The 26,033-nt window shown below is 51.0% G+C and overlaps 1 protein-coding gene across 1 annotated transcript; it reads left to right on the forward strand.

Annotated features, from left to right (window-relative positions):
* Nucleotides 1-711: 711 nt before the first annotated feature.
* On the forward strand, nt 712-25,094 carry disp3 (dispatched RND transporter family member 3). The gene is made up of 21 exons (XM_030357709.1): nt 712-1,144; nt 9,317-10,321; nt 10,980-11,199; nt 11,776-11,912; nt 12,793-12,927; nt 13,109-13,269; nt 13,510-13,649; nt 14,025-14,116; nt 14,223-14,387; nt 14,844-15,005; nt 15,461-15,598; nt 19,048-19,184; nt 19,557-19,726; nt 20,746-20,876; nt 20,987-21,174; nt 21,275-21,401; nt 21,704-21,849; nt 22,243-22,402; nt 22,504-22,617; nt 23,030-23,202; nt 23,395-25,094. Exons 2-21 carry the CDS (start codon nt 9,325-9,327, stop codon nt 23,749-23,751), a joined length of 4,050 nt encoding a protein of 1,349 aa, XP_030213569.1. The 5' UTR covers nt 712-1,144; nt 9,317-9,324; the 3' UTR covers nt 23,752-25,094.
* The last annotated feature ends 939 nt before the right edge of the window (nt 25,095-26,033 follow it).

Here is a 26,033-nt window from a genome sequence, read left to right on the forward strand (position 1 = left end):
AATGGTCCCGCACACACACACACACACACACACAAAGACTCCTCTAGGTTTCGAGGGGGAGAGCGATCTGTTCTCTCCTTGCACTGCGTCTAGGATGGAGGGTCAGTCAGGATGGATACCTCTATGAAAGGCGGATTTTGTAGAGGTGGGTATATAACCAGAGGAGCTACACTGAGCACGTTGCTTACACTGCTGTCCCTGTACCATAAGTGAATGAGAAACACATGGCAGAAGGTCACTGAGATGCACCACATCACCTTTTCATTGAGTGATAGCTAGATTTAATGGTTTACTGCGTTTAATACCAGCGGGCAGCCCACCGAGGGAACGTATGAATGTATTCATATTGCAGCAGGTGAATAAATTGCCTTCACTTGGCCTGTAACTGTGGGCAGTTACTGCTGTAACAATCCCCTCCCTCTCTACCTCTTACTACTGGGAGGACTACAAGGTAATACCAACATCGATATGAGATTGGAGGGGGGGGGGTTGCAGGGAGTCTTTAATCTATTGGTTCATCTGCCCCCCCATCACAATTTTTTTTTTAATCATACAAACGAAGAACAAATCCATCCAGCGCCGCGCGAGTTCATCAGTCAGCGTGATTAGCGGACGTCTCGCCCTCCGTGTTTTGAAAAGACTTTCGGCCACGGATTTGTAATCAAATCGACCCCCACACACACACACACACACACTCCCCTTTTCTATTTGGCGAGTCCGTCGAGAGAGAGGGAGGGAGGGAGAGAGAAAGAGAGAGAGAGAGGGAGGCTGAACAAAGCCGAGAGAAAGGAGCTGCTGGAGAAGTAGCAGGCGCTGTATCCAACTGTCTCCCGGACAACGAGCTGGAGAACGGAGGGCTCAGGAGGAGAGACCAGCAGGAGAGAAGGGAAAGCCACGCGTTATCACCACCGCTCCGATAAGAAGGGCTCCCCTCAGAGTCCGTTTGTGCAGGTCTTTACGAGTTATTGTGTTCCTACTGCGTGGTCCATGTTTCTTGAGCGCTGTAGTTAGTCCTCATCTAAAGCCAGGATAACATGCGTTCAGCAACCCCTCGGGACGTGGAGCGGAGGGTCCCCACATGACCACAAGGAGAGGACCCACAGGGTCTGACTAGTCCACCTGCGATAAGAACCGCAGCGAACAGGTAAGACCTCCCCTCCCCCTTTTTAAAGTAGAAAGGAACAATACAATACATAAATAATGACTGCTTTATGGAAATCAATTTAAGCCTACACTTGAGGATATGAGGATCCTTTTTAAATATATATTCAATATTCGCAAATAATGTTTTTTTTTATAATCAGTAAAAGATTGACATTTTCTCATTTGTACTGAAAGCCTGCGGAGTTACAATATGAAGCATAAAATATCAAATTAAACTAAAACAAATGGGAATTTAAAAAAGACGAGTGCGTGCGCGCGGCCGCGTGTGAGTGCCCGGTGCGTGCGTGTCTTGGTGTGTGCGTGTATGTGTGTGTGTGTGCATGCGTGCGTGTGTGAGTCATGTGAGTGTCATTTGTACGTGCGTGCGTGTGGGAGTGCGCGTGTCCGGGTGCCTGTATGCGTTTTATGCAAAGGTAATAACGAGCACGTGGCAGAGAGCGGTAAACATCACAGGTGCATGCAGGGATTAATATCAATTATATCATCACCATTATGTATCAAAAGAACGACACCGTTGGGGTAAAGAGAAGACACCCACCACAGTGTGTGCAATACGGAGGAGAAGAGCTTCACAGGGTCCCTACGGACCCACCCCCCCTCCCCACCCCCACCACCACCACTTCTATTTTAATGTCCCAGTAAAGCAGGTGATAGCAGGAGTTTACACACCAGGCAGCTCACCGTGTGAGCAGCACAGGAAGGTGTGACATCCATATTGGATGAGCTGCTGGGGAGAAGACGGCGAGGAGGAGAGAGGCAGTGTTCTTAGAGGATGAAGGTTACAAAAGCACACCGCATTAGTTCCTGAAGAGATACACTTAAACACCAACACACACACACACACACACACACACACACACACACACACACACACACACACACACACACACACACACACACACACACAAAGAAAGCAGCACAGGTGGGTGTGAGAAGAGGGGGATGGGACAGCAGGTCCTGGAGGTCCAGAGAGAGCAGACCAGGCTCATCACATACGGGTTCAGCATGAGACCAGCAGGCTGGAGGGGGTCCAGGGGACAGATCTCAGGGTGAACACACATGTTATGGAACTGAAGACCAGAGCTTTGCCTCCTCTCTCCAGTCCGACACACTCAGGCATACATCTCATCTCATTTTGCCAATCCGTTGCAGTCTCACACGGTGCTCTCTGCGTGGCTTGGGCCCGGGGGCATCTTCTGGAGGAGATGCTAAGTGAGGGCCCACCTGTCCAATCCCACGCTCTGAGACCCCTCAAGGCTCATAGATGGAGCGGAGAGAGATAAACACAAAGTACATTCTGCCTCCTCAAAATGGTCTCTCTTTTTCAATCTCAGCTTCAGTGGAAGGACTGCACGTCGTGGTAGGGAGGTGGGGGGGTGGGGGGGGGGGGGGGGGGGGGGTTGTGCGCTTGAGTTAATACAAGTCCAGTCCAGCCGGAGCCCACGTGACCGATGTCTGCGACCAATCCCGCTGCGCTCCGCGGACACTGCCTCCGTGACGTCATCAACATTGCATATCGGCCTGTTAAATGCCCGGTCTATTGCAAATAAATCCTTCTCTCTGAACGATCTTTTCACAAGAGAAAAGCTGGATTTAATGTGTCTTTCGGAGACATGGCAGAGAGAGGAAGAGTTTATTCATCTAAATGAACTCTGTCCAGCTGGTTGCTCTGCCGTCGGGAAGCCCCGCCCCTGTCGTCGTGGGGGGGGTCTGGCTGTTGTATACAAGGACAGTTGCACATGCAAAGTGACTCAGACCCAAGAATACACTTCATTTGAGTCTCAGATGGTCAGGGTGGGTTCTTCAAATCCATTCTACTGTGTGTCAATCTACCGTCCTCCTGGCCCTGCTGCTGTGTTCTTGAAGGATTTTAGTGACTTTTTAACCTCCATAATAAGTTTGGAATCTGTTCTAATTCTTGGAGATTTTAACCTTCATGTTGATGACAGCTCATCTTGCTCCGCGAAGGAACTCTTATCATTGACTGAAGCTTTTAATTTTGAGCAACATGTTTCTGAGCCTACACACCAGAAAGGCCACATTTTAGATTTAGTTTTTACTCTTGGCCTGGACATTTCAAATGTGTCTGTACAGGACGTCCATCTGAGTGATCATTGTTTTGTTTTGTTTGATCTGCACTTCAGCCCTGAGCCTAAGCCCTTAGAAGTTAGGTCTCAGAGGCGTGTTATCTCTGCTAATACTGCAGACAGTTTTTCTGCTATGTTTGACCCTCTTTTATTTATGGATTGCCTTGATGTGGACAATTTTATGCACTGTTTTACCAAGCAGTGTGTTAAAATTTTGGACCAGGTGGCACCTGTTAAATCAAACTTGTCAATACAGAAAAAAGTGTGCCCTTGGACAAATGAAGTTACCTTGAGTCTAAGGAGACTATGTCGAAAGACTGAGCGTCTGTGGAAAGCCACTAACCTTGAGGTGCACAGACTTTATCTCAGGGATCTTGTGTCCTCATACAATGAGATGGTGGAAAATGCCAGATCGGACTACATTCGCCAACTGGTAACAGTAAATAAGAAAAACCCCAAAGTGTTATTTGACACTATCAATTCTCTTGTATGTTCTGCTGCGCCAGTTACCCCTGTTTTTTGTGAAGCTGACAGCAATACATTGTTGAGATTTTTCACTGACAAAATTAAGATGATCAAGGAGAAAATCCCTCCCCTTTTGTGTGGAACCCCTGCTGTCATTGAGCCTGTCTCCAGCTTGTGGTCTTCATTTAAGTCTGTGACTCTTACTGATATCTCTGCACTGGTGACCAAGATGAAACCCTCCTCTTGCTCATCTGACGTCCTTCCATGTAGGCTCTTTGTGAAAGTGTTTGATGTAATTGGCCCCTGGGTCACCAAAATGGTAAACCTCTCTCTGTCTACAGGTGTGTTTCCTAGTACATTTAAGCATGCCATAGTGGAGCCTTTACTTAAAAAAACAGGCTTAGACCCGACTGTCCTCAGTAACTTCAGGCCTATTTCAAAGCTGCCACTCTTGTCCAAGATCCTAGAGAAGGTGGTCTCTGAACAGCTGTCATTATTCCTGGATCAGGGTAACATCCATGAGACCTTTCAGTCTGGTTTCCGCAAACTTCACTCTACGGAGACGGCCTTACTGAAAGTGTCCAGTGACATTATGATGTCTGCTGATTCGGGAAAGTGCACTGTTCTAGTTCTCTTAGATCTGTCCTCAGCCTTTGACACAGTTGACCACCAGATCCTGCTGAGAAGACTGAGGGATGAAGTAGGACTGTCAGGGTCAGTTTTACACTGGTTCTCGTCATACCTCTCTGGGCGTAGCTTTAGTGTCACTGTTAACCAAATAAGGTCTGAGTCAGCAGATCTGTTGTGTGGAGTCCCCCAAGGCTCAGTTTTGGGCCCTGTGTTATTTTTGCTGTATTTGATCCCCTTGGGAAAAGTCATCCAGGGATTTCCTGATGTTTCTTACCACATGTTTGCTGATGATATCCAGCTTTACTGTTCCTTCAAGCCAACTGAGCTCCAGAGGCTAAGTTCCTTAGTTCAGTGCTTGGTGGAGATAAAACATTGGCTGAGTGATAACACCCTGCAGCTTAATGAGGACAAAACAGAAACACTGGTTATTGCCCCTGATGATTCCATTCCAGGGATTAACCAGTACCTGGGTGACTTGGGCCAGTCTGTCAAACCGAGCCTAAGAAACCTGGGTGTTGTGTTTGACAAAGACATGTCATTAGTGCAGCACTGTAAACAGCTGACCAAAAATTGCTTTTTTCAACTGAGGAACATTTCGAAACTCAGGAAAATGGTTTCACAAAATGACTTGGAGCTGATCACTCATGCATTTGTGTCTTCGCGTTTAGACTATTGTAATAGTTTGTTTTCTTGTCTAAACAAAAAGGAGCTGTCTCGCCTGCAGTTAGTGCAAAACTCTGCAGCGAGAGTTCTGACTCGCACCAATAGGAGGACTCATATAACCCCTATTCTTAAAGCTCTTCATTGGCTGCCAGTTTCGTCCAGGATCAATTTTAAAATTTTGGTTTTAACGTTCAGAGCTTTGCATGGCCAGGCTCCGCCTTACATCAGTGATCTGATCCAGCCTTACACCCCAACTCGGGCTCTGAGGTCTGTGGATCAGAATCTGTTGACGTTGCCACACACTCGTTTCCAGACCAGAGGAGACAGATCCTTCCAGGCTGTTGCTCCCAGGCTCTGGAACGATCTTCCGCTCTCTCTGCGTTCGATGGAGTCTATTGACTCCTTCAAAAAGCAACTAAAGACCTATTTGTTTGCTCATGCTTTTGCTTAGCTGTCTTGGGGCTGCTATGTCTGTCACCTAGTTGTCTTGGCCTTTTAGACTTAAATTTGTATGTACTTCTTAACTGTGTATTGTTATTGTTTTTTTTTGTTTTAACTGTGAAGCGCTTTGTGACCCTGGTCTGTGAAAGGCGCTGTACAAATAAAGCTTACTTACTTACTTACTTACTTACTTAATTTAAGATCTTTCTTCACAAAGTCCAGCCACAGCTCCAGAGCGGGGAACCGGCAACTCTGTTAAAATGCGACAGCATCGAGCCGCCTCTCTCAGACGGGGGACAGCCGTCACCAGAATCTACCCCGTTTCTACCTGAAGGAGATGTTGTGCGTGAGTGAGAACACGACGACACACAGGGGGTGGGGTACGGGACTTCACGTCCGCGTGCCGCTGTAGGCATCGCCCCATGCAGCGTCTCCTGACTCTCAATAAAAAACACATTATGGCGCCTTGTAAGAGAGGGCTGATTCATCACCACACGTACGTACGCACACACACACACACACACACACACACACACACACACACACATATAAAGACACACTGGCACACATGCATATAAAGACCCACATGCACGTACCTACACACACACAAAGGACGTCTCTTCTTGGGCTTTGGAGAGTGAGAGCAGGTAGTAGTCCACTCTCCTTACCTCCATACCTGATAGGTATGGATATCAATGTACCCTGGATCACACACACACACACACACACACACACACACACACACACACACACACACACACACACACACACACACACACACACACACACACACACACACCGGGCCTCCCTCTCCATCCGTAATAGATGGATGTTGAAGGGGGGTTGGGGGTACTCAAGTGGGCAGACCTCCCCCCTCCGTGATTCACCATTACAGCTGATAAGTTGAGTCTGACGCGGGAAGCGACAGCAGGACAGGATTGATATCCCCCCCCCCGTTCGGACGTGTTGTGAATATTAATCAGCATCTTCATCACGCCGCCCGACGTTCATTTGTTTGAGAGCGACTGCTTAGGTGCGCTTGTTTTCTTCCTCTTCTCTGGCCCCCCACTCTCCCCCTCTCCCTGGTCCCGTAGTCCCCCTCTCCCCCTCCCCCGTCCCGTAGTCCCCCTCTCCCCCTCCCCCGTCCCGTAGTCCCCCTCTCCCCCCTACTGCACCTGATGGGGACGAGGTGCAGAAACATGGTCTGCAGATGGAGGTTTCTCGTTAGAAGTGTAGTCGTGTCTCTGTAGCGAGACACGACAGCAGTCCATCACCCTTGACACCTGAGCTTCTCCGGGGCCTGCTCCTGGTCCCGGGCCTGGTCCCAGTCCTCTAGAACTCTGGTCCTGGTCCCGGGCCTGGTCCCTGCCCTGGTCCGGGTCCTGGTCCCTGCCCGGGTCCAGGTCCTGGTCCCGTCCTAGCCTTCTAGTCCTGGTCCTGGTCCCGGTCCTCTGGTCCTGGTCATGGTCCTAGAACTGGTCCAGGTGCCGGTCCCGGTGCTGGAGCTGGAGCCGGTCCCGGTCCTGGTCCCGGTCCTGGTGCTGGTGCTGGTGCTGGTGCTGGTCCCGGTCCTGGTCCTGGTCCCGGTCCTGGTCCTGGTGCTGGTGCTGGTCCCGGTCCCGGTCCCGGTCCCGGCCCCGGTCCTGGTCCCGGTCCCGGTCCCGGTCCTGGTCCTGGTGCTGGTCAGTCCAATGCAGCACAGGACTAGAGGCCTGCAGTGGATACAGGTGTGTGTTGAGTGGAAGGTACAGCTGTCTGTATAATGAGGACGATGAGAACAAAGGAACAGAAACCGAGGGGCTGAATGGAGTGAGTGAGAGGTGAACTGCGTCTGTCTGACTCTCTGTCTCTCTCTATCTGTCTCTGTCTCTGTCTCTCTCTGTTTCTCTATCTCACTCTGTTTCTCTCTCGCTATCATTTTATGAGTCATTCTTCTCTCTCGGCCACCCTCAACAAAATTGATAGTTGGCGTTCTGTGTCTAAGTGTGTGTCCTTGTATGCATGCATGTTTGTATGCTTGTATGTGAGAATGCATGTGTGTGTGTGTGTGTGTGTGTGTGTGTGTGTGTGTGTGCGTGCGTGCGTGCGTGCGTGCGTGCGTGCGTGCGTGCGTGCGTGCGTGCGTGCGTGCGTGCGTGCGTGCGTGCGTGCGTGCGTGCGTGCGTGTGTGTTTGTGGTGTTCATAATGTACTTAAATGGACTACAATCCGACTCCCACTCACCCTCCAAATGCAGCCCATGTGACCCCGTAAGAGGCGGCAGGTCGACCTACTGATGACCGCTCCCCTCGCTGGGCGGACGGTTCAGTCCGTGGCGGAGGAGCCCGTGCTCTGCTCCTGTAGTCCAGGAGGCTCCCCTCCTCACTACAGATGCTCTGGAGACGGGCTGACAGCCTGCTTTCCCAACCCGCTCCTCACTCCCGGAGACAGACGCCCCCCCGGCCCTGCGAACACGTGTGTGAGGAGCATGTTGAAGGAGTATGTGGCGAGAAAGGAGGCGTCTTCGAGCAGTGTCACATCAATCTGTACACACGCACACACGCACGCACACACCGTCGCACGCTCGCACACAGTCACACACAGTCCTGTGATGTGCTTGACGTTCCTGTGATGTGATTTACACGTAGTGGGGGAGCTATAAATCAGTCTGATAGGTGTTGCATTAACAATGGCGGCGTTTATAAGGAACAAGTGGCGTTCATGGCGGCTAAGTGTTCTGTTTAGGCGTCATGAGAGCCATGCAGATCCTAGCCCGTGACAATCCAATCCCAGTTGTAAAACTATAACACATAACTGGGGAGCGATGAATCCACGTGAAAGAACAGCGCTGTGATCAATCAACAGGATAACTGAAGCGGTGTCACTGCAGCGTTTCCAACGTTAAATGAACGCCATAGAGGGGGTGCCGTCCCACCGCTGGCGGCTCTTTGAGGGCGGCCGCTAGCGTTAGCCACCGGCATCGATCCGTCAACACGAGCGCTGGATCTGCCTGGTGACGGATCCTCATCCTCAACATGGATCTGATTTAACGGCCCGCCCTCTCTCACCTCGGAGCTCGTCCCAGAGGAGCAGGAGGAGGTGATGGACGCCGGGGGGCACAGCTCCCCCCGTTTCAGACGGGCTGTGGTGCGGCGCTGGAGAAACGCCCCGATAATCAGAGCAGATGCTATTAGTCAAAGTGCTGCCACATAGCAGAGAATAATGCTCTCTTATTCCACAACTCAATCCCCCCCTACCCCCTTTCCCCTCCCTTTCCCCTTCATCCCTTGCCAGTAATTGCAAAATTAAGATGATTTAATTTGCGGCAGCTCAAACAAACTCTGGTTGACAGCTAATATGTGAGGAAGCTCCAGCAGCCTGCCTCATTCGTTCTGCCAACGCTGACAGCGAGGGGGGAAAAAAGGAAAGCTACATGCCTTTTCCCTCCCAGCGTTCCCGGGTGAACACGGTGCTCAGCCAAGCATCCTCAGTTCTCTCGATCCCTCCTCTCCTCCTTCTCTCCGATCATCCCTCTCTCTCTCTCTCACTCTCTCTCTCTCTCTCCCTCTCTCTCTCCTGGTGGCTGCATTCCATTTCCCCCCTGCCTGCACTCCTTAATTCGGAGGTGACACGGCCTTTGTCCCCAGCCTGGTTATGCCGCCTCGGCAGCCTTGCCCTTGGCTATGGAACGTGCAATGTCCCTGCCTGCTATAGAGGCTGTCAAGGCAGTGTCAGCGTCTCTATAGTGTGATCATGCTCACAGGGAGAGCAAGGTTACCACCGCAGATAACTTAATGCAGTGCTGTGGGTGTCTGCTTGTGTGTGTGGGTATCTCTGTGGGTTTTGGTGTGTCTGTGTGTGCGTGTGCGTGTGCGTGTGGCTGCACAGGCCCCACCATGGACCTGGAGGACGATCCTCTGTTATTCCAGACCAGCTGGCGCGTCCGGGAGGAAGACGATGAAGAGGAGCCGGAGCGGGGCGAGGAAGAGCCGGCGGTGCACACGGCCCTTGGGGGCCCCGGCTGCTCGGGGGGGCCCCGGGGCTGCGGCGTGTGGAGTGTGGTGGGCTGCGTGTACACCCGGCCCTGGGCCAGCGGGCTGGTCCTGGGGCTGGGCTTCCTGCTGCCCTGCGCCCTGTCGGCCTACATGTTCCTCTACTGCCCCCCGCTGGACATCGACCTGTCCTACGGCGCCTTCGAGGTCCACAGCCACTTCTCGGCCCAGCGCTTCGACGCCCTTACCGCCGCCGTGAAGACGCAGCTCGGCTCCTGGGACCGGGAGCGGCGCCGGCGCCGCGACGAGGGGGGGGACGCTGGGGAGGACCTCCGGGACCTGCTGCTGCAGACGCTGGGGAGGGGGGGAGGGGGGGGGCCGGCCCAGGGAGAGGGGAACCTGACGGGCTGGAGACAGGAGGAGAGACGGGATGGAGGGGAGATGAGCAGACCCCGGGAGGAGGAGGAGGAGGAGGGGGAGGAGGGGGAGGAGGAGGAGGAGAGAGACACAACAGGGAGGGAGGCCGCGGACCACGACGGGACGCCGGCGGACGGAGGAGGCGTGTCCCCATCGCGGAGGCGGCGATTGGCCCCGGGGTACTCGTACCTGCAGAGCCAGGCCCTGTGGAGGGTGGAGCTGGTCTTCGTGGCCCAGGGGAGCGGCCAGCGCAACATCTTCACGCCCGGGCGCCTGGCCACTGTGCACCGCGTGGAGCGCCTGCTCATGACGCACCCCCGCTTCACGGCGTTCTGCTGGAAGCCCCTGGAGGCGCTGAGGGACCTGCCGCTGGGGCCCTCCTACTGCTCCCCGCCCAGCTCCCTGCTGTCCTACCTGTTCCCCAGCGAGCGCGCCGGCAAGATCTTCTACGACGGCATGGGCCCCGACCTGGCCGACATCCAAGGTGAGTCTGTCCGGGGATGGGTCCAGACTTAAAGGGCAGCAGGAGGATTTAGGAGCCTTCATCGGAGGCTCGTTTGGTAGAAATGCCACAGCCATCCGTCAGCGATTAGTGAGGGAACTGCTCTGGGAGACGATCTGTTTGTAGTTAAATGCAAGTGCCTCAGTGTGAGACGACCTCGATTTGGACCACGCCCGGCCCGGCTCATTTATGACCAATGAAGTCGTCTCCTCCGTGATTGGTTCAAGGAATCCATCTTGCGTGTCAATCACATGCAAACAGCGTTATCAAGGCTCCACCCCCCACGCAAATGTTGCGTGTTTGAACGCAACATTTCTCATTGGTGGATAAACACAGCAAATCTTAGTTACTGAACCATTAAGGTAAAAAATAGAAATCAATATTTGAATAATTATTTAGACTTTGTAGCTAAATAAACACCATTGGTACGTCAGTACAAATAACATTCCTTGTAGGAACATTTTGTTCTTACACAGAAGAAACTCAGTGAGGTTAGAATAACAACCAGTCTCTGTATTGCTGCTGTTACCGCGGCGACCCGCCCAGCGAGAGCCCGGCCGGCAGAGTGCTCCCTGCCGCCCCTGGATGATTACGGTCCTCCACTCCCCCGCGCCTCTTCCCCCCTCCCCCCCACCCCCAGGCGCCCTAAGGCTGGCCATCACACACCCACAGTTCTACTGGTACGTGGACGACAGCCTGAGCCCCGAGCGCCTGTCCTCCAGCCTCCTCCGCAGCGAGGTCCACTTCGGGGCGCCCCTCCCCTCCTTCTCCTCTACCCAGGACCGGCCCGAGGAGCAGAGGAGACGCTTCAAGGAGTTTGTGGTCCAGTATGCCTCAATGCTGGCCGAGCAGTCCACCAGGTAACACCTGGTGTGTGTGTGTATGGACGTGTGTACAGGCTTTCTACTCGGGAGCAGGATAGTGGGGTCTGTCGTGATGAAGGTGTTCCACTCCCACACCGCATAAACTGGGTTTGATTCCCAATGTTGAGCTCCTTAATGGCATGGATGGGAATTCCCTCAGTCACTTTGGAAAAGTCAGTCTGCTAAATAAGTCATCAAGCTACCAAATTGGCACTTGAGTTGTGCAGATTGATGTGTGTAGATAGATGTGTGTAGATCTAGTCGTGTAGATTGACTCTATGCCAAGTGTTCTAACCTCCACTTGGCATAGAGTGTAAATTCAGCAGCAGCTCCTTCTACGTGCACAGCATCACTAATAAGCCTGGGTTAAGAGGGCACACACACACACACACACACACACACACACACACACACACACACACACACACACACACACACACACACACACACACACACACACACACAAACGCACACACAAACGCACACACACACAAACGCACACACACACAAACACACACACACACAGGCACGCACCCAGGGGTTTGCTGGGCTAAGCGGTTGTATCCATGGCAGTGAGGTGAAGGTGCTGTTCGGGGGGACGGAGCTGTTTGACGACGAGGTGCGGACCACCTTCCACAATGACATGAGGCTGGCCCTCATCAGCGGGGTCTGCATCGCCGCCCTGGTCTTCGTGCTCACCTCCTTCTCAGGTACAGTTCTCAGAGCCCAGCCACAAGCCACTGCACCGTGAGATCACACACACCGTGACCACACACACACACACACCGTGAGGCGTGAGCACACAAACACACACACACACACACACCACACCATAAGCACACACACCGTCAGGTGTGAGCACACACACACACACACACACACACACACACACACACACACACACACCGTTAGCACACACACACACCGTGAGCACACACTCACACCGTGAGCACACCCACACACCGTAAGAACACACACACATCTAGCACAAACACACAACGAGCATAAACACACTGTGAGCACACACACATACACCGTGAGCGCACACACGTGAGCATACACACACCGTGAGCACACACACACACACACACTGTGAGCACAGGCACACCGTGAGCACGCACACCTTGAGCACTCACACACCGCATGGTCACATGCTGTTTGACGCAGGAAAGGAATCTAGCGTTTTCTGAACTACCAGGGTTGGATGGCTGTGTTTTCCTTTCGAGAAGAACAGATAAATTACTTCTACTTTCTTCTTTACTTTATCCAGGGATAAAAAAAAAGGTTGCACGTGTAACAGAATATCCAAATCCAAAATCCATATTTTTCAAATTAACAAGACTTTTTTTCCTCCCCTGGTTTATGGCATCCTACACTCCTTGGAAAATAATGAAAGGAACATTATACAGTGCGCCGATAGCAAGCTTTTAATGTGCTTGCACTAATGGTCTGCTCCGTAAAACAGTAATGGAAGGGGACCTGTATCTGCTCGACACATTCAGGCGCCTCTATGCTTAATTTACTTTTAAGTTTAATTTAATCAGTACCGTTAAAGTAGCAGTAGTCTCTTTGTTGTGTTTGTCTCTCCAGTGTTCCTCACGTTCTTCGGGCTGATAAGCATCGGGCTGAGCTGCCTGGTGGCTCTGTTCCTGTACCACGTGGTCTTTGGTGTGCGTTACCTCGGCATTCTCAACGGAGTGGCCGCCTTCGTCATCATCGGCATTGGTGAGGGACGGCACTACACTGACTTTTTTCAAAGAACGACATGTCACATCAAGTCCGATTTTTTGAACGATTCCGATGTTCAAAATCATATCGGATTTGTTCGAAGCCGCAGAAACGTCACATCAAGTCCGGTTCTTCGGACAATTCGATTTGTAAGGACCTCCTCTACCCCCCCCCCCAGGAGTGGACGACGTGTTCGTGTTCATCAGCACCTTCCGCCAGGCGTCCCACCTGGAGGACCGCGTGGAGCGAGCCGTCTACACGGTGAAGACGGCGGGCCGCGCCACCTTCCTCACATCCTTCACGACTGCCGCGGCGTACGCGGCAAACACCTTCTCCCAGGTAGTCGCCGCCGCCGATACATTCAGCGCCTCGTATAATAGAGACACAGAAAGATAAGTGATTCCGACTTCGGTGGTTGAATATAAAAAAAAAAAAAAGGAAAAATAAGCTCTCTCAGCACAGAGTGTACCATTTTCAGGCGATAAGCACAAATTGAATGTTTCAAGGTCCCCCGCTCTCTCTCTCTCTCTCTCTCTCTCTCTCCCTCGCTCTCTCTGTCTTTTTTTTAATCAAAACCAGATCCCAGCCGTGCATGACTTTGGCCTGTTCATGGCCCTCATCGTGAGCTGCTGCTGGCTGTGGGTCTCCATCCTGGTGCCTGCCGCTCTGTGCATCTGGAGCCAGAGGGTCGCCGTCCGGGAGGAGGCCTGGCTGAGATGGTGAGCGGGGGCCTCACAAGTTGTACTGCCGTGGGGGTGTTGGTCGAAAATGCGAGGGACACTGCAACGCACCTCATCCAACTGTACATCTCTCTCTCTTTCTCTGTCTGTCTGTCTGTCTGTCTGTCTGTCTGTCTGTCTGTCTGTCTGTCTGTCTGTCTGTCTGTCTCTCTCTCTCTCTCTCTCTCTCTCTCTCTCTCTCTCTCTCTCTCTCTCTCTCTCTCTCTCTCTCTCTCTCTCTCTCTCTCTCTCTCTCTCTCTCTCTCTCTCTCTCTCTGTCTCTCTCTCTCTCTCTGTCTCTCTCTCTCTCTCTCTCTCTCTCTCTCTCTCTCTCTCTCTCTCTCTCTCTCTCTCCCTCTCATTCTCATGCTGCAGGTGGAAGTCGCTTGCCTCCCTGTCAGCGAGCCACAGCCCTTTATCCGACGAAGATGACGACGTGGCGCTCCTGTCGGTGGAGATGGAGCCAGGTGAGCAGCTCGTTAGACCCCCATGAAAGGGGGGGGGGGGTAGGAGGCCAGGGGGAACCGGGGGGACCCAGGGGAGAGTGACAGGAGGACTCTGCTTGTGCCGCAGGGACCTGTGATCCGGACAGCGATGCTGCCATCCTGCTGGTGTCGGTGGAGACGGGCCCCCCTCCCGCGGGGGGGCACTGCGCGGGCGTGGTCAGCACGCGGCTCCTGGGGGCCCTGAAGCACCTGGTGGCGGAGCCGGTGGTGAAGAGACACAGAGCCGTCGTGGGTAGGAGAGGAACCGGGAGGGGAACAGGAGAGGTCCTGTTCCCTCCTCGCTGCTGTCGTTGCTCATGAGGATCAGGAATAATGAGGGATTCAGGATGCTTGTCACTCCGTGTCTCTGGGACAGCCACAGCTGCATCCCAAAGATGCGGAGACACTCCAACTCAACGTTTGGATCCAGATTCATTTTTGGTTGAACAAGACTTTCTCATTTGGTCTATGGCAAACTATAATTACTTGTTTCAATAATAATTTCATTTTTCCGGATTGACAGAAAGTAATCGTTTGACTGGCTCAGTTAAAGAACAACATTCATTTGACAAGTAAAAAGAACGTAGAACAGTTGATGTAATCTGCCTCCACAAGCTGAAACACACAGCGAGTGCGGCTTGAAGTATTCATGAGGCGCCTGTAGACCGTCTCCTCCAGCTAGCTCCTCTTCGTCTCCTCAAACCCCCAGGGGCCTACTTCCTGGTTCTCCTCCTATCGGCGGGCTGTTGCTGCCTGATGCGACCGGCCACACATGCCCCCCTGCTATTCAGACCAGACACCAACCTGCAGACACTCCTGGCTCTCAGGAGCAACCTCAGCGGCCAGGGCATCTCCTGCCCCACCTGCTCCGGTGAGCCTCCAGAACACACACACAACACGTGTTCAGAGAGCAGGAGACACCAGAGCTCCTGACCGGTCCAGACCGGACACTCAGGGCCTCAGCCCCGAGATAGGGTTAGGGTAGCAGAAAAGAATGAACATTTACATTTACATTTAGGGCATCTAACAGACGCTTTCCTCCAAAGTGACAATTTACAATAAGTCCATTTGTCAGAAATAAGAGAAACAATATATTGCTTTCAGTACAGTCAGGCTGTTCATAGAAACAAGTGCCAAGCAATAACAATTGTTAGTTTAACCCGTTCCCAACAAAGATAGCTAGGATCAGAAGCTACGCAATGCTTAGTACTATTTTTAAGTGCAAGGACGTACAACATACAATAACTGCATAAGAGGGGTGTGTGGGGTTGAGGAAGGAGGCTATGCAGAGTCTAGATGAGCTCTGACAAGATGTTGGTCCACCAGGTGTGTTCATGGAGAAGCCCCACCTCCTCTCCTCTCACGCCAGCTCCTCCTCGCTGAGGGCCAGCGCCCGGGCACAGACCCGGCCCGGCGCCCGCCTCACGTCTCCGGAGACCCTCGCCAAGACCACCAACACCTCAGGTACCGGACCCCCCGCGGCCCTCTGACTGGAGGTATCTGTGGAGAGAAGGTGTAGCGGCTGCCAGGCTGAAAGGTCCGGTGTTCGATCCCTTTGTCCACAGCCAACCTGCTCTTTAATGTTTAACCTCTGTTCACTGGAAGAGTCCTCGGATAAAGGCTATAAACGCTTAACGACTAAATCGTCTTAAGGAATAAAAAGAATGGGTAGCACTTGTAAGCATTAATAAATAGTAAGTTCCTAGTTCATTAATAATTGACTAAGCATTGTTCATATCATGAATGCTCATCAGTAAGCAGTTCTACATGATTAAAATGATAATTACGTTACATTAGGCCTATATATGTTAATAATGCTTCATTGAATTATTAGTTCAGTTAGTTGTAAAGCCTTAGTTAAGTTTTGGCGTCAGCTCATCTGAAGTCAGGACTATCTATAGCTTTTTTATTTATTTAGAACTGATGTGTAAACGGTGGATAAACGGTTGTGATTGGCCCGTCCTGGTCCAAGTCGGCTGGGAGGGGGCCAGACCTTTATGCCAGAGAACTGAAATACAGGCTTGCAGATTGGTATTTTCCCTGGCTCCTTAAACACTGGATTTGTTGGATGTATTAAAGGAGTGAGGCACTCCTTTACTGGCTTATGTAATTAATTTGGCTGACTGTTTATCTGTGTTAAGACTTCACAAGTCTATCACAAGTTTCAGGCTGTTTTATCGTCCCTTGAGACCAGGGTTCTTGTCCTGCCCAGCGCGTGAGCCATGGAAACGTAATGAAGCTGTTTCTGAAAGTCCATCTATCATTTGAATTGGAATGTCAATTAAATCCGGACGATTTCCTGTCTCTCTGGCGCAGTGGAGAGCCCGTCGGTTATCGTTCCTGGAGACCTGAGTTCAAGTCCCACCCAGGATCTCATTTGAATGCTAATTTCCATTAGAACCTCCAGACCGTTAGCAGCTGGTGTCCTGTGGCGCGGGGGAGAGAGAGCTGCTGGGGACCAGTTCTGTTCCAGACCAACCCATGTGGTGTGTGAGGATGGAAGTAGACGAGGATGAATGAATGATGCTGAGTTCCTGTGTGAAGGTGTTTTGTAATGTTTACAGTTACACTAGAATGCGTATGGTTTATCAAAATAAAATATATTAAATACAATTATTTAGAGTATACTATTGTATCCTTATTAGTAATGCATGTAGCTATAGAATCCAAAATGATCCAAAAACTACATTTTTACTTTACACAAAGAGTCTACTGTTACTGTTGCTGGTATTTTCTGGCAGGCTCAGCTCGTCTTAACTTTCTGGCCTCATTAACTGAGATGACATCTGGTTTTCCTGAATCCATTGAGGAATGTTACAGTTCTTATATATTCACTGAGTCCGGCCACTCTGACCCATCCATCCGCACTCATTCAAAATGCAGGAGTTGAACCAAGGTCTTCAGGACTGATCACCAACAGCTGACTCAACTGCACCACTGAGATGCTGAGATGCCAGAGCAGAATTTATTTCACAATACACATGACATAGTCTCCAAAATGCTAATTGGTTTCCAAGGAAGTGTTCTTGGTGGGACTTGAACCCAGGTCTGCAGTGCTTTTAAACAAGGTTTACGTTATGACATATGACATCATACGGAGTGACAAAGAGGGGATTAGATTTCCATGACTAAAAGTAGACTTCCATGTACAAAGCCCTCTGTAGGTATTGAATCGATGTCCCTCGAGCTGATAACCAACAAACTGAGAGGCCTGGTATGATGTACTGTGAGGTTTGAATGGACATTACAATATACATGTAAGCACAAGTTTCAAAATAAAATTAATATTATAACCATCAACTCTTACTGCTGTGCAAGCAAAAGGCCAACTGTGATCTGCCTTGATGCTATAATTCAACTGACAATAATTTCCCAAAAATACATTGTTACTTTTCCAAAAAGAAATCACTATGTAGGTTTCCGTGGAGCACACCGTCAACCGGGACTTGAACCCAGGTCTCCATAGACGATAAACAACGGCTCTCCCTGCTTCCCCAGCGCTTAGACTTCCAATTACGATGCACATGACCTTTACTGAGTTATATTAGGTTTCCATGGATACTGCAGTCAGCAGCAGTTGAACTCAAGTCTCCCGAAATTATTACCAACCGTTTTTCTGCTGCACCAACGAGACGCCTGCTATCTTCTGGTCAGAGGTTAGATTCACATTTCACATGACACATTATTCCGCAAACAAAAATCTGTTTTCCATGGAGACAGTTGGAGTCGAACCCAGGTCTCCTGAAACGATTATCCGAATCTGTGACCGCTGTGCCACCAAGCCAACCGCTATGAGCTCACCTGTTTTAATTGTTTACATTTGAAATTCAAGTGATATTGTTTGGTTTCTATAATCTCCAGAAAGCTTGAGGCTTGGAGGCAGACCATCTCTGATAACCAACAGCTTTCTCTGATGCACCACGAAAAAACTTGTGATAACCTTGTGAAAGCATGAACACAAAAAAAAAACACAGAACACTTGAACAAGGAATTTGTGCCTTGTTCGTTTAATACTGATCCATGGATCCACCCATTTAGATCAGGATGAGGCAGGAACATTGTGAAGAACCGGTCTCTGAGGTGTCTGATGTTCAGGATCATTATTGTTTATGCTTAACCTCACTGACTATATCTCAGCTACAGAGAATATTTGTTCAGGATCTATATCTAAAGGATATCTATAGGAAATTATGGATGATCGTTTCAGATAGTTATGAAGTATTAGGTAAGACTTTTGTGTCAGAATTAGTGTAGCAAGGTCCATGCTACCTCCACCAAGGTGGCTTTAGTGGGCTCCTCCAGACAGGGACGCAGAGCGGTAGTGTTACAACGGTGTAATTACAAGGTTTGCAGACAATGATCCATGTCACTGGTGCTCTATGCTGTAGGAGATCTCCATTTGAATAGTGGTCTTGCCGCAATGGTACTCAAGGCATTTCCAGCCTTTTAAATCAAAGAGATAAATGCACCTCACTGTAGATGAACTCACGCGAAAAACTGAATTAATGCTTTCTCCCGAGCTGAACTTCTCATGAATTGCAGCCTCAAGTGTTTCCAAACAAATTATGACCAAACATTGTAAATCATTAGTTTGTCTCTTGCAGCCTTCCCTTAGATGAGTGTAATCTCCTAATGAAAGGTACGAAGACGTACTCTGAGGCGGCGTGTGGCTCACGAGGTAGAGTGGTTGGCTGCTAGCCGGAAGGTTGCTAGTTCGAGTGTCGAGGTGTCCCTGAGAAAGCCTCACCCTAAGTGCTCCTGACGAGCTGGCTGTAGCCTCGCATGGCCGACACAGTGACGTCGGTGTCTGAATGTACGAATGGGTGAATATTCGACAATAATTGTAAGCCGCTCTGAGGGGCCACTGTTTAGAAAAGACCTGTATAAAAGCCGTTCACTGTGTTCTTCGACAGGTCCTTTGCTGACGGTGTTTGTCTCCAGGCTGGAGGTAAGAGCCTCCACCCCCCTCTACCGCTTCTCCCTGAACGCCAGCACCCCCGCCCCCTGGACGGCCCCCCGCCCGGACAATGGGGAGGTCTCGTCGTTCCAGGTGAGGGGGGTCTCCTCCGGGGAGAATACAACATAAACCGTGTTTAATGCCACTGTATCTCGCCTTCTAACCACACCGAGCGCATTACGTTTAATGCCTCCTGCCTTCACACACACATCCACACGCCCGCGGGGCGGTCCATCATGCAAGGCGACGACCGGCCCAACGGAACCGATGTTAATGTTTTAGTGGTCTTGCTCAAGGGCACCTCAACATAAGGCATTAGAGGAACTCAGCAAACCCCTCCAGTTGAGCTACAACAACACGATGTCACACTAACTCACTGTTGTGTGGGGACGTTTGTTAGCTCGCTGCATCATATCACTAAACCCACCCGACCTCTTCACGGCGCTGTGTGTTTTTCACGGACAGGCGTATCATCAAGCCCACAGGAAGTTCAGCAGCCGGATGACTGTGTGCGTTTCCCGCGTGTACCAGCCCCACACCAGCTGGATGCTGACGGCCGGCGCTTGCGAGCCGCGCCATGGCTGGACGCCCGAGTTCTCCTTCTTCGCCTCACTTGCCCGACAGGAGCACAGCAGGTAAGAGAGAGGGAGAGAGAGAGAGAGAGAGAGAGAGAGAGAGAGAGAGAGAGAGAGAGAGAGAGAGAGGATCCTGTAGGCCGTACTGGTACTGCTGCTGGATCCGTCCAGACCTCCCGTTCTGCAGACCGGGAAGAGTCACGTGACCTCAGAAATCCAGAGGGATACGTTTAATTGGCTAGCATTCGAAGAGAAGTTCTGTTGAAGTGAGCGTCTCCCAAGGGAGCTAAGTTCTCCCTACTTCCTCCTATAGCTTAGTTATAACGGGGGGGGATAGACAGCCCTGTGTGTGTCTGCCCTTTCCACATCCAGTATTTTACGCTCAGATTTCCCAAGACTCTATCGAGTTTCCTGTGCACACAGTCTGGACAAATAGCTGTATCCCCTCTCGCTGTTTATTGACGCTCTCTGCTGCTACACTGCTTCTACGACCTGATCTGAGAGGGAGCAAAGTGTCAATTGAAACTACAAGTCAGGAGGACCAAACTCACCCTCAATAAAGAGAAGAGAATCTCCTCTCCCTGCACCTCCTCCCCTCCCCTCTCAGGAGGCTGTTCCTCTCCCTTCACCTCCTCCCCTCCCCTCTCAGGAGGCTGTTCCTCTCCCTTCACCTCCTCCCCTCCCCTCTCAGGAGGCTTTTCCTCTCCCTTCACCTCCTCCCCTCCCCTCTCAGGAGGCTGTTCCTCTCCCTTCACCTCCTCCCCTCCCCTCTCAGGAGGCTGTTCCTCTCCCTTCACCTCCTCCCCTCCCCTCTCAGGAGGCTGTTCCTCTCCATTCACCTCCTCCCCTCCCCTCTCAGGAGGCTGTTCCTCTCCCTTCACCTCCTCCCCTCCCCTCTCAGGAGGCTGTTCCTCTCCCTGCACCTCCTCCCCTCCCCTCTCAGGAGGCTGTTCCTCTCCCTTCACCTCCTCCCCTCCCCTCTCAGGAGGCTGTTCCTCTCCCTTCACCTCCTCCACTCCCCTCTCCTCTCAGGAGGCTGTTCCTCTCCGTTCACCTCCTCCCCTCCTCTCTCTTCCAAGGAGACTGTTCTTCGCTCAGCACCGGCTCCGGCCCCACTGCAGCCGGGTGTGCAGCGACCCCCCTGGCTGTGGGATCAGCTCAGTGCCTGAGGGACCCACCCAGGGCACTTTCTACTCCCCGCTCCCCAGCGGTAAGTCTGGACCAGCGGCTGCAGCCACCATAAGGAAGTCTTAAGACTCTGTTTCTCTTTGTTTTTTGATTTATTTGCGTTTTGACCGCTTCCATTCTGGTCCATGAAAGATCCAGAGTTGGTCGGCGCTACGAAGCCATTGTCCAAGACCTTGGGTTTCAACCCGTGCAGTGGCGGGGTGTGCGGGCCTCCGGCCGTGAGGCCCCTGGTCGACACAGGGGCCATGGTGTTCGTGGTGTTCGGCATCCTGGGGGTGAACCGGACCCAGCGGACGGACAACCACGTCATCGGGGACACGGTGAGAGTGGCTGCTCAGCCTCTAGAGCCACAAAACCAGATCCATGAACGCATCATCCTAGCCAGACGCCTTATATCCCCTTCTGCACTTCTCTCTGCAGGGCCGGGTGATATTGGATCCCGACTTTGATATTTTCCAGGAGATGGAACATCTTTGCAAAATCTGCAAAGCCATTAGTGCCAATAAGCAGCTGGTGAAGCCAGGAGGAGCCCAGTGCCTTCCCTCAGGTACCTGACTCAAGCACAACCCCAAAGACCACCTTTTACCTGGTTAACCTGTCCAGGTAGTGTCTATGTTGAAGTTCATGGGCCAAACCAGCTGTACACCAGCTTTACAACTACTGTGTAGCAAAGAGGAACATCGGAAAAAATGTTTTCAGAAAGTCTACGTTCCACGGCCACAATCTACTACTAGCAAGATAAATAACACCTCATAATCGGCTGCTCACTTTAAATTAGAAACCAAGGCTCTCTGGATAAAAGGAGGCTGTTATGATGATGAATGACCTCTCATGACCTCTCTCTTCCAGGTAACAAGCTGTCCTCCATCCTGCCACTGCTGCACCCTGAGTGCCAGGCCCTCCCAGAGCCCAACCTGCTGCCCGGCCAGCTGTCCCACGGCGCCGTGGGCATGCGCCGCGGCAAGGTGCTCTGGCTCTCCATGGCCTTCGAGTCGGTCAGTACACCGTTTAGTGCACAATACACAATACACACACAATACACAAACCACAGCGCACAATACGGATTTGGTCACTATTTAAAGTTTGTAGTTCACCTACGAGGGTGAATTCTCTCTCTCTCTATAGATATAGATATATATGTACGTATATCCTAAAGATTTAGATCCTGAACAAATCTGTGCAGATGAGATAAAGTGAGGTTAACCGTAAACAATAATGATCCTGACGCCTCAGAGACTGGTTCTTCAAGTTGTTACGGCCTTATCCTGATATCTAAATATCCCCGTCATTACCTAAACGTAAGAGTGAATACAAGTAGTGGTCTGATTTCGCCCAGCGCTAAACCGTCCGGCCGGCCGCTGATCCTCCGCTCCTCCTCTGTTCCCAAGACGACCTACAAGGGCAAGTCGTCCTTCCAGACCCACGCAGACTTCCTGCAGTGGGAGACCTTCGTGAGGGACCTGCTGGCCACCCTGCCGCCGTCCTCCGCCCTGCGCCGCGGCTTCCAGACCTGCGAGCACTGGAAGCAGATCTTCATGGAGATCATCGGTGAATATATCACTGCAAGGAGTGTCACAGCGAAGGGGTTTCATGTGATGAGGACAGAGGGGGGAGGAGTGAGATGAACGGCGGTCTCTGTTGTTCTACAGGGGTGGAGAGCGCCCTCTGGAGTCTCCTGCTGTCGCTGGCCATCTGTGTGGCGGCCGTGTCCGTATTCACTGCTCACCTCCTCCTCCTGCTGCCCATCCTCCTCACCATCCTGGGTAGGCCTCCGCACATCAAGGCTGCTCGCATCACCAGGACTTGAGGAACTGAGTGCGAGATAAGCTGTAGTTTGCCATTGAATAATCGTGAGAGCGGGGTTGGCTGGGAGGCGGAAGGTTGCTAGTTCAATCCCCGGCTAGCTGCGTGTCGAGGTGCCCCTGAGCAGGACACTGTGTCCTGACTGCTCCTGACAAGCCTGCTGGCGCCTTGTACGGTTGACGCCGCTGTGAGTTTGTGAATGGTTGAATGATCATGAATCATTATTGTGAAGAGTGGCCACACAAATATGTAAATATATATATATTCTAAATACTGTCCACAATAATAGATCTAGGAGTCAGATCTAGGACCGTGTGGCTCTCGGTTCACCGCCTCCCGTGTGTCACTGTGACCCCTTGATCCTGGCCGTAGGGGTGGTGTGTGTGGTGGTGGCCATCATGTACTGGCTGGGCTGGGAGCTGGGCGCGGTGGAAGCCATCTCCTTGTCCATCCTGGTTGGCTCGTCGGTGGACTACTGTCTGCACCTGGTGGAAGGGTTCCTGCTGGCTGGGGAGAGCATGGCCTCCTGGCCCGACAACAGCCTGGTACGTCACTGTCTCCTTTACTACGCCGGGTGTATTTTTAGGAATACTCGAGTCGTTTGTAAAACATAATCATCACTTAACCCAGATCTGCCAGGGACTCGTTTCGGGTTTCAAGTGAGAACAAATTGGTCCCTGAAGGCCACTCCACATCAAAGGGGCCCTCGGCTGATTTGGGGTCGCTTGTGTTCACAGGATGCTCCCGCCAAGAGGCAGAGGCGGGCCTTGGAGGCAGTCAACCACGTGGGCGTGGCCATCGTGTCCAGCGCCGTCACCACGGTGATCTCCACGGTTCCGCTCTTCTTCTGCGTCATTGTGCCTTTCGCGAAGTTCGGCCAGATCGTGGCCATCAACACGGCGGTGTCCATCGCCTTCACGCTGACTGTCACCGTGGCCCTGCTGGCATGCGTGGGCCCCGCCGGGTTCTCCCGGCCCCGGGGGGCCGTGCTGAAGGCCAGCCTGGCCGTGTCGACGGCCGTGGCCCTCGGGGCCGGGCTCTGCTGGGCGGGGGGCCGGCTGGGGTCCCTGGCCTGGCCCCCCGTCACCCTGTGAACCCTTGCTGTCCGCCACTCAGCCGTTGATGTCAAGCCACCGTTTTACCTCTGGAGGCCTGTGATGAGGAGGACTGTCAGTCCTCAGCAGCCCAGTCCTCTCCTCTCTCTGGCTGAACTCAGATCAGTGCTCTGGTTCTTGGCTGAACTCAGATCAGTGCTCTGGTTCTGGACTGAACCCAGATCAGTGCTCTGGTTCTGGACTGAACTCAGATCAGTGCTCTGGTTCTACTTCACTACAGTACAGCGATGTCACGTCCTTTAGGAAAAGAGTCAAGGTAACTTATTTAAAAAAAATCTCTGAAAAGGTGTCATACTTTTTGTTAATATTGTTTCTCAGGCAGAGAGATACAGACTGGTCTGTGAGACGTTGCACAGACAGGAATAGGATTCCATTTCATCACGATGATGCATCACAGTCAGTCTCTGGAGTGTTTTTGCCGATTGATTTGATTGATCTTTTGTTCCCATGGGTATGGCACAGAAATAACAAGTTCTACATTTCACATTTATATCTGACATTCTCTTTGTTCAGTGTGATGTGTGTATCTGTGTGCTGCTCCGTATTGTTCTGTATTGTGTATTTCAGATTCTGCTTCCAACTCACAACTGCGTTTCCCAAGCGCTCTCCCCTTTTGCCTGAACTCCTCCTCCTCTTTACTCCCCCATCATCCTACACTCAGAACCTGAGAGCCATTTAAACCCACCGTCATGAGTAGCAGCATCTAAAGGAGCGGTCTTTGTTTGTCCCTGAAGCATCGGTGGACCCATTATCGGTTGTCGGTCTTTGTTTTCCGATGGGAGCAACTAAATGGCCGTTGATGCCCCCATGGCTCTCTCCCTCCCTCTCTCTCGTCTGATGACAGAGAGGGGGGGGGGGGGGGGGTTGTTGTTGCAATTCACACTCAGCTACCAGGTCCTGTGTGGTGCCAGAGATAAGGTGGAAGCCATTTGTCAGCACGCCTCACAAAGACGCTCCTACGGGGCCGCTGCGTCTGGGAGCGGTCGTGCTTTTTCTGTTCTGTATTCTTGTCAATGTTGAATAAAGCAGCTGCAGAGAAGAAGTGTGTTCTTAAAAGAAAAGCAAGAACAAAATGCACAGTTCAGCTGTTTACACAGTCAGTTTATATTTAAATGACTCAAAACTAACATCTATATATATATTTATTGTGAATGCCTGTATTATAGTACAATTGTAGTTATTTGCCACTAGAATATGAATTATCGTATTCCAGTCACATCTAGGGATCAGTAGATGTGTGCAGAAACATTGCTGTCAGGCAATGTTTGGAATGGTCATTCAATTTAAAACTGACATAATAAATTTAACTTTAAATACAGAGATAACTATTTCAAGATTCCTGCCCTGGCGTTTTCAGTGTGATTTGAATAATTTTTTATTTTGTATTATGATTTATATCGTATCCGAACCAACTTAACACCTTCATGTAAAAGATGCATAACACATTCACTCAACATGAATTCACCCACAGATCTATTGGTTAAGAGATTATTACAGTTAATAGTTAATAACTGATATAATACACACCTACCAACTGTATTTCCTGCCCTTGTCAGTAATTAGAAAGATGACTAAAGTCGGCTTGAAAATCAATGAAAGAAATGCAGTTTCTTATAAACGTCCATTTGTTCAAAATATATGAATAGCAACCGTCTCTCTGAAGTTGTTTGGATACAGATTGTTTGAGTCATCTGTCCTCAGTCTTCATTAACAGTCTGAGGAGCTGCAGCATCAAGATGTCTGACAGGGAAATCCAATCATAACCAGCGAGAAATAGGTGACACCCCATCCACACACATCCATCTTCATTCACCGCTCAGAATAGAGATAACAAACTTACATAGTGAACTAGAATTATGAATGGTAAAACTAAAATCGAACAATAAAAATCCATATTTATTACTGATTAGTTATTTAGCTGCAACTTCCGTTGTGATTTGCATCTACCGTGTCATTATTGCGTAAGTAGGGCTTTGGCATCTTGGTCAAGGATGCTGCAGGTAGATTGAGGACAATGGGGTTTGTACCCAAGACCTTTCAGCTCGGATCAAACCTCGGTTATCCCCCTTGAGGTAGGCTGGTTTGGATTGAATTTGCATATTCCACCAATATGCCACAGCCTGTTAAGAAGACTTGCTATTTAGACCAATTGACAATGGTCTCACCCAAGCACCCACTAAAATAGATAAATGAAGGACATACAAGTCATGGAAATAATGGTGAAACATCCCAGCAGGAGAACCACCAACAGGCTGATCTTA

Source organism: Gadus morhua, chromosome 6 (assembly GCF_902167405.1).
Source record: "Gadus morhua chromosome 6, gadMor3.0, whole genome shotgun sequence".
Lineage (NCBI taxonomy): Eukaryota > Metazoa > Chordata > Actinopteri > Gadiformes > Gadidae > Gadus > Gadus morhua.

Bases quoted from the DNA above. Each gene is read 5' to 3' on its own strand.
- disp3 (XM_030357709.1), top strand. From the start codon at position 9,325: ATGGACCTGGAGGACGATCCTCTGTTATTCCAGACCAGCTGGCGCGTC. The intron at 13,270-13,509 runs GTAGTCGCCGCC...AATCAAAACCAG, and splicing joins CGGCAAACACCTTCTCCCAG to ATCCCAGCCGTGCATGACTT. The intron at 14,388-14,843 runs GTAGGAGAGGAA...TCAAACCCCCAG, and splicing joins GAGACACAGAGCCGTCGTGG to GGGCCTACTTCCTGGTTCTC.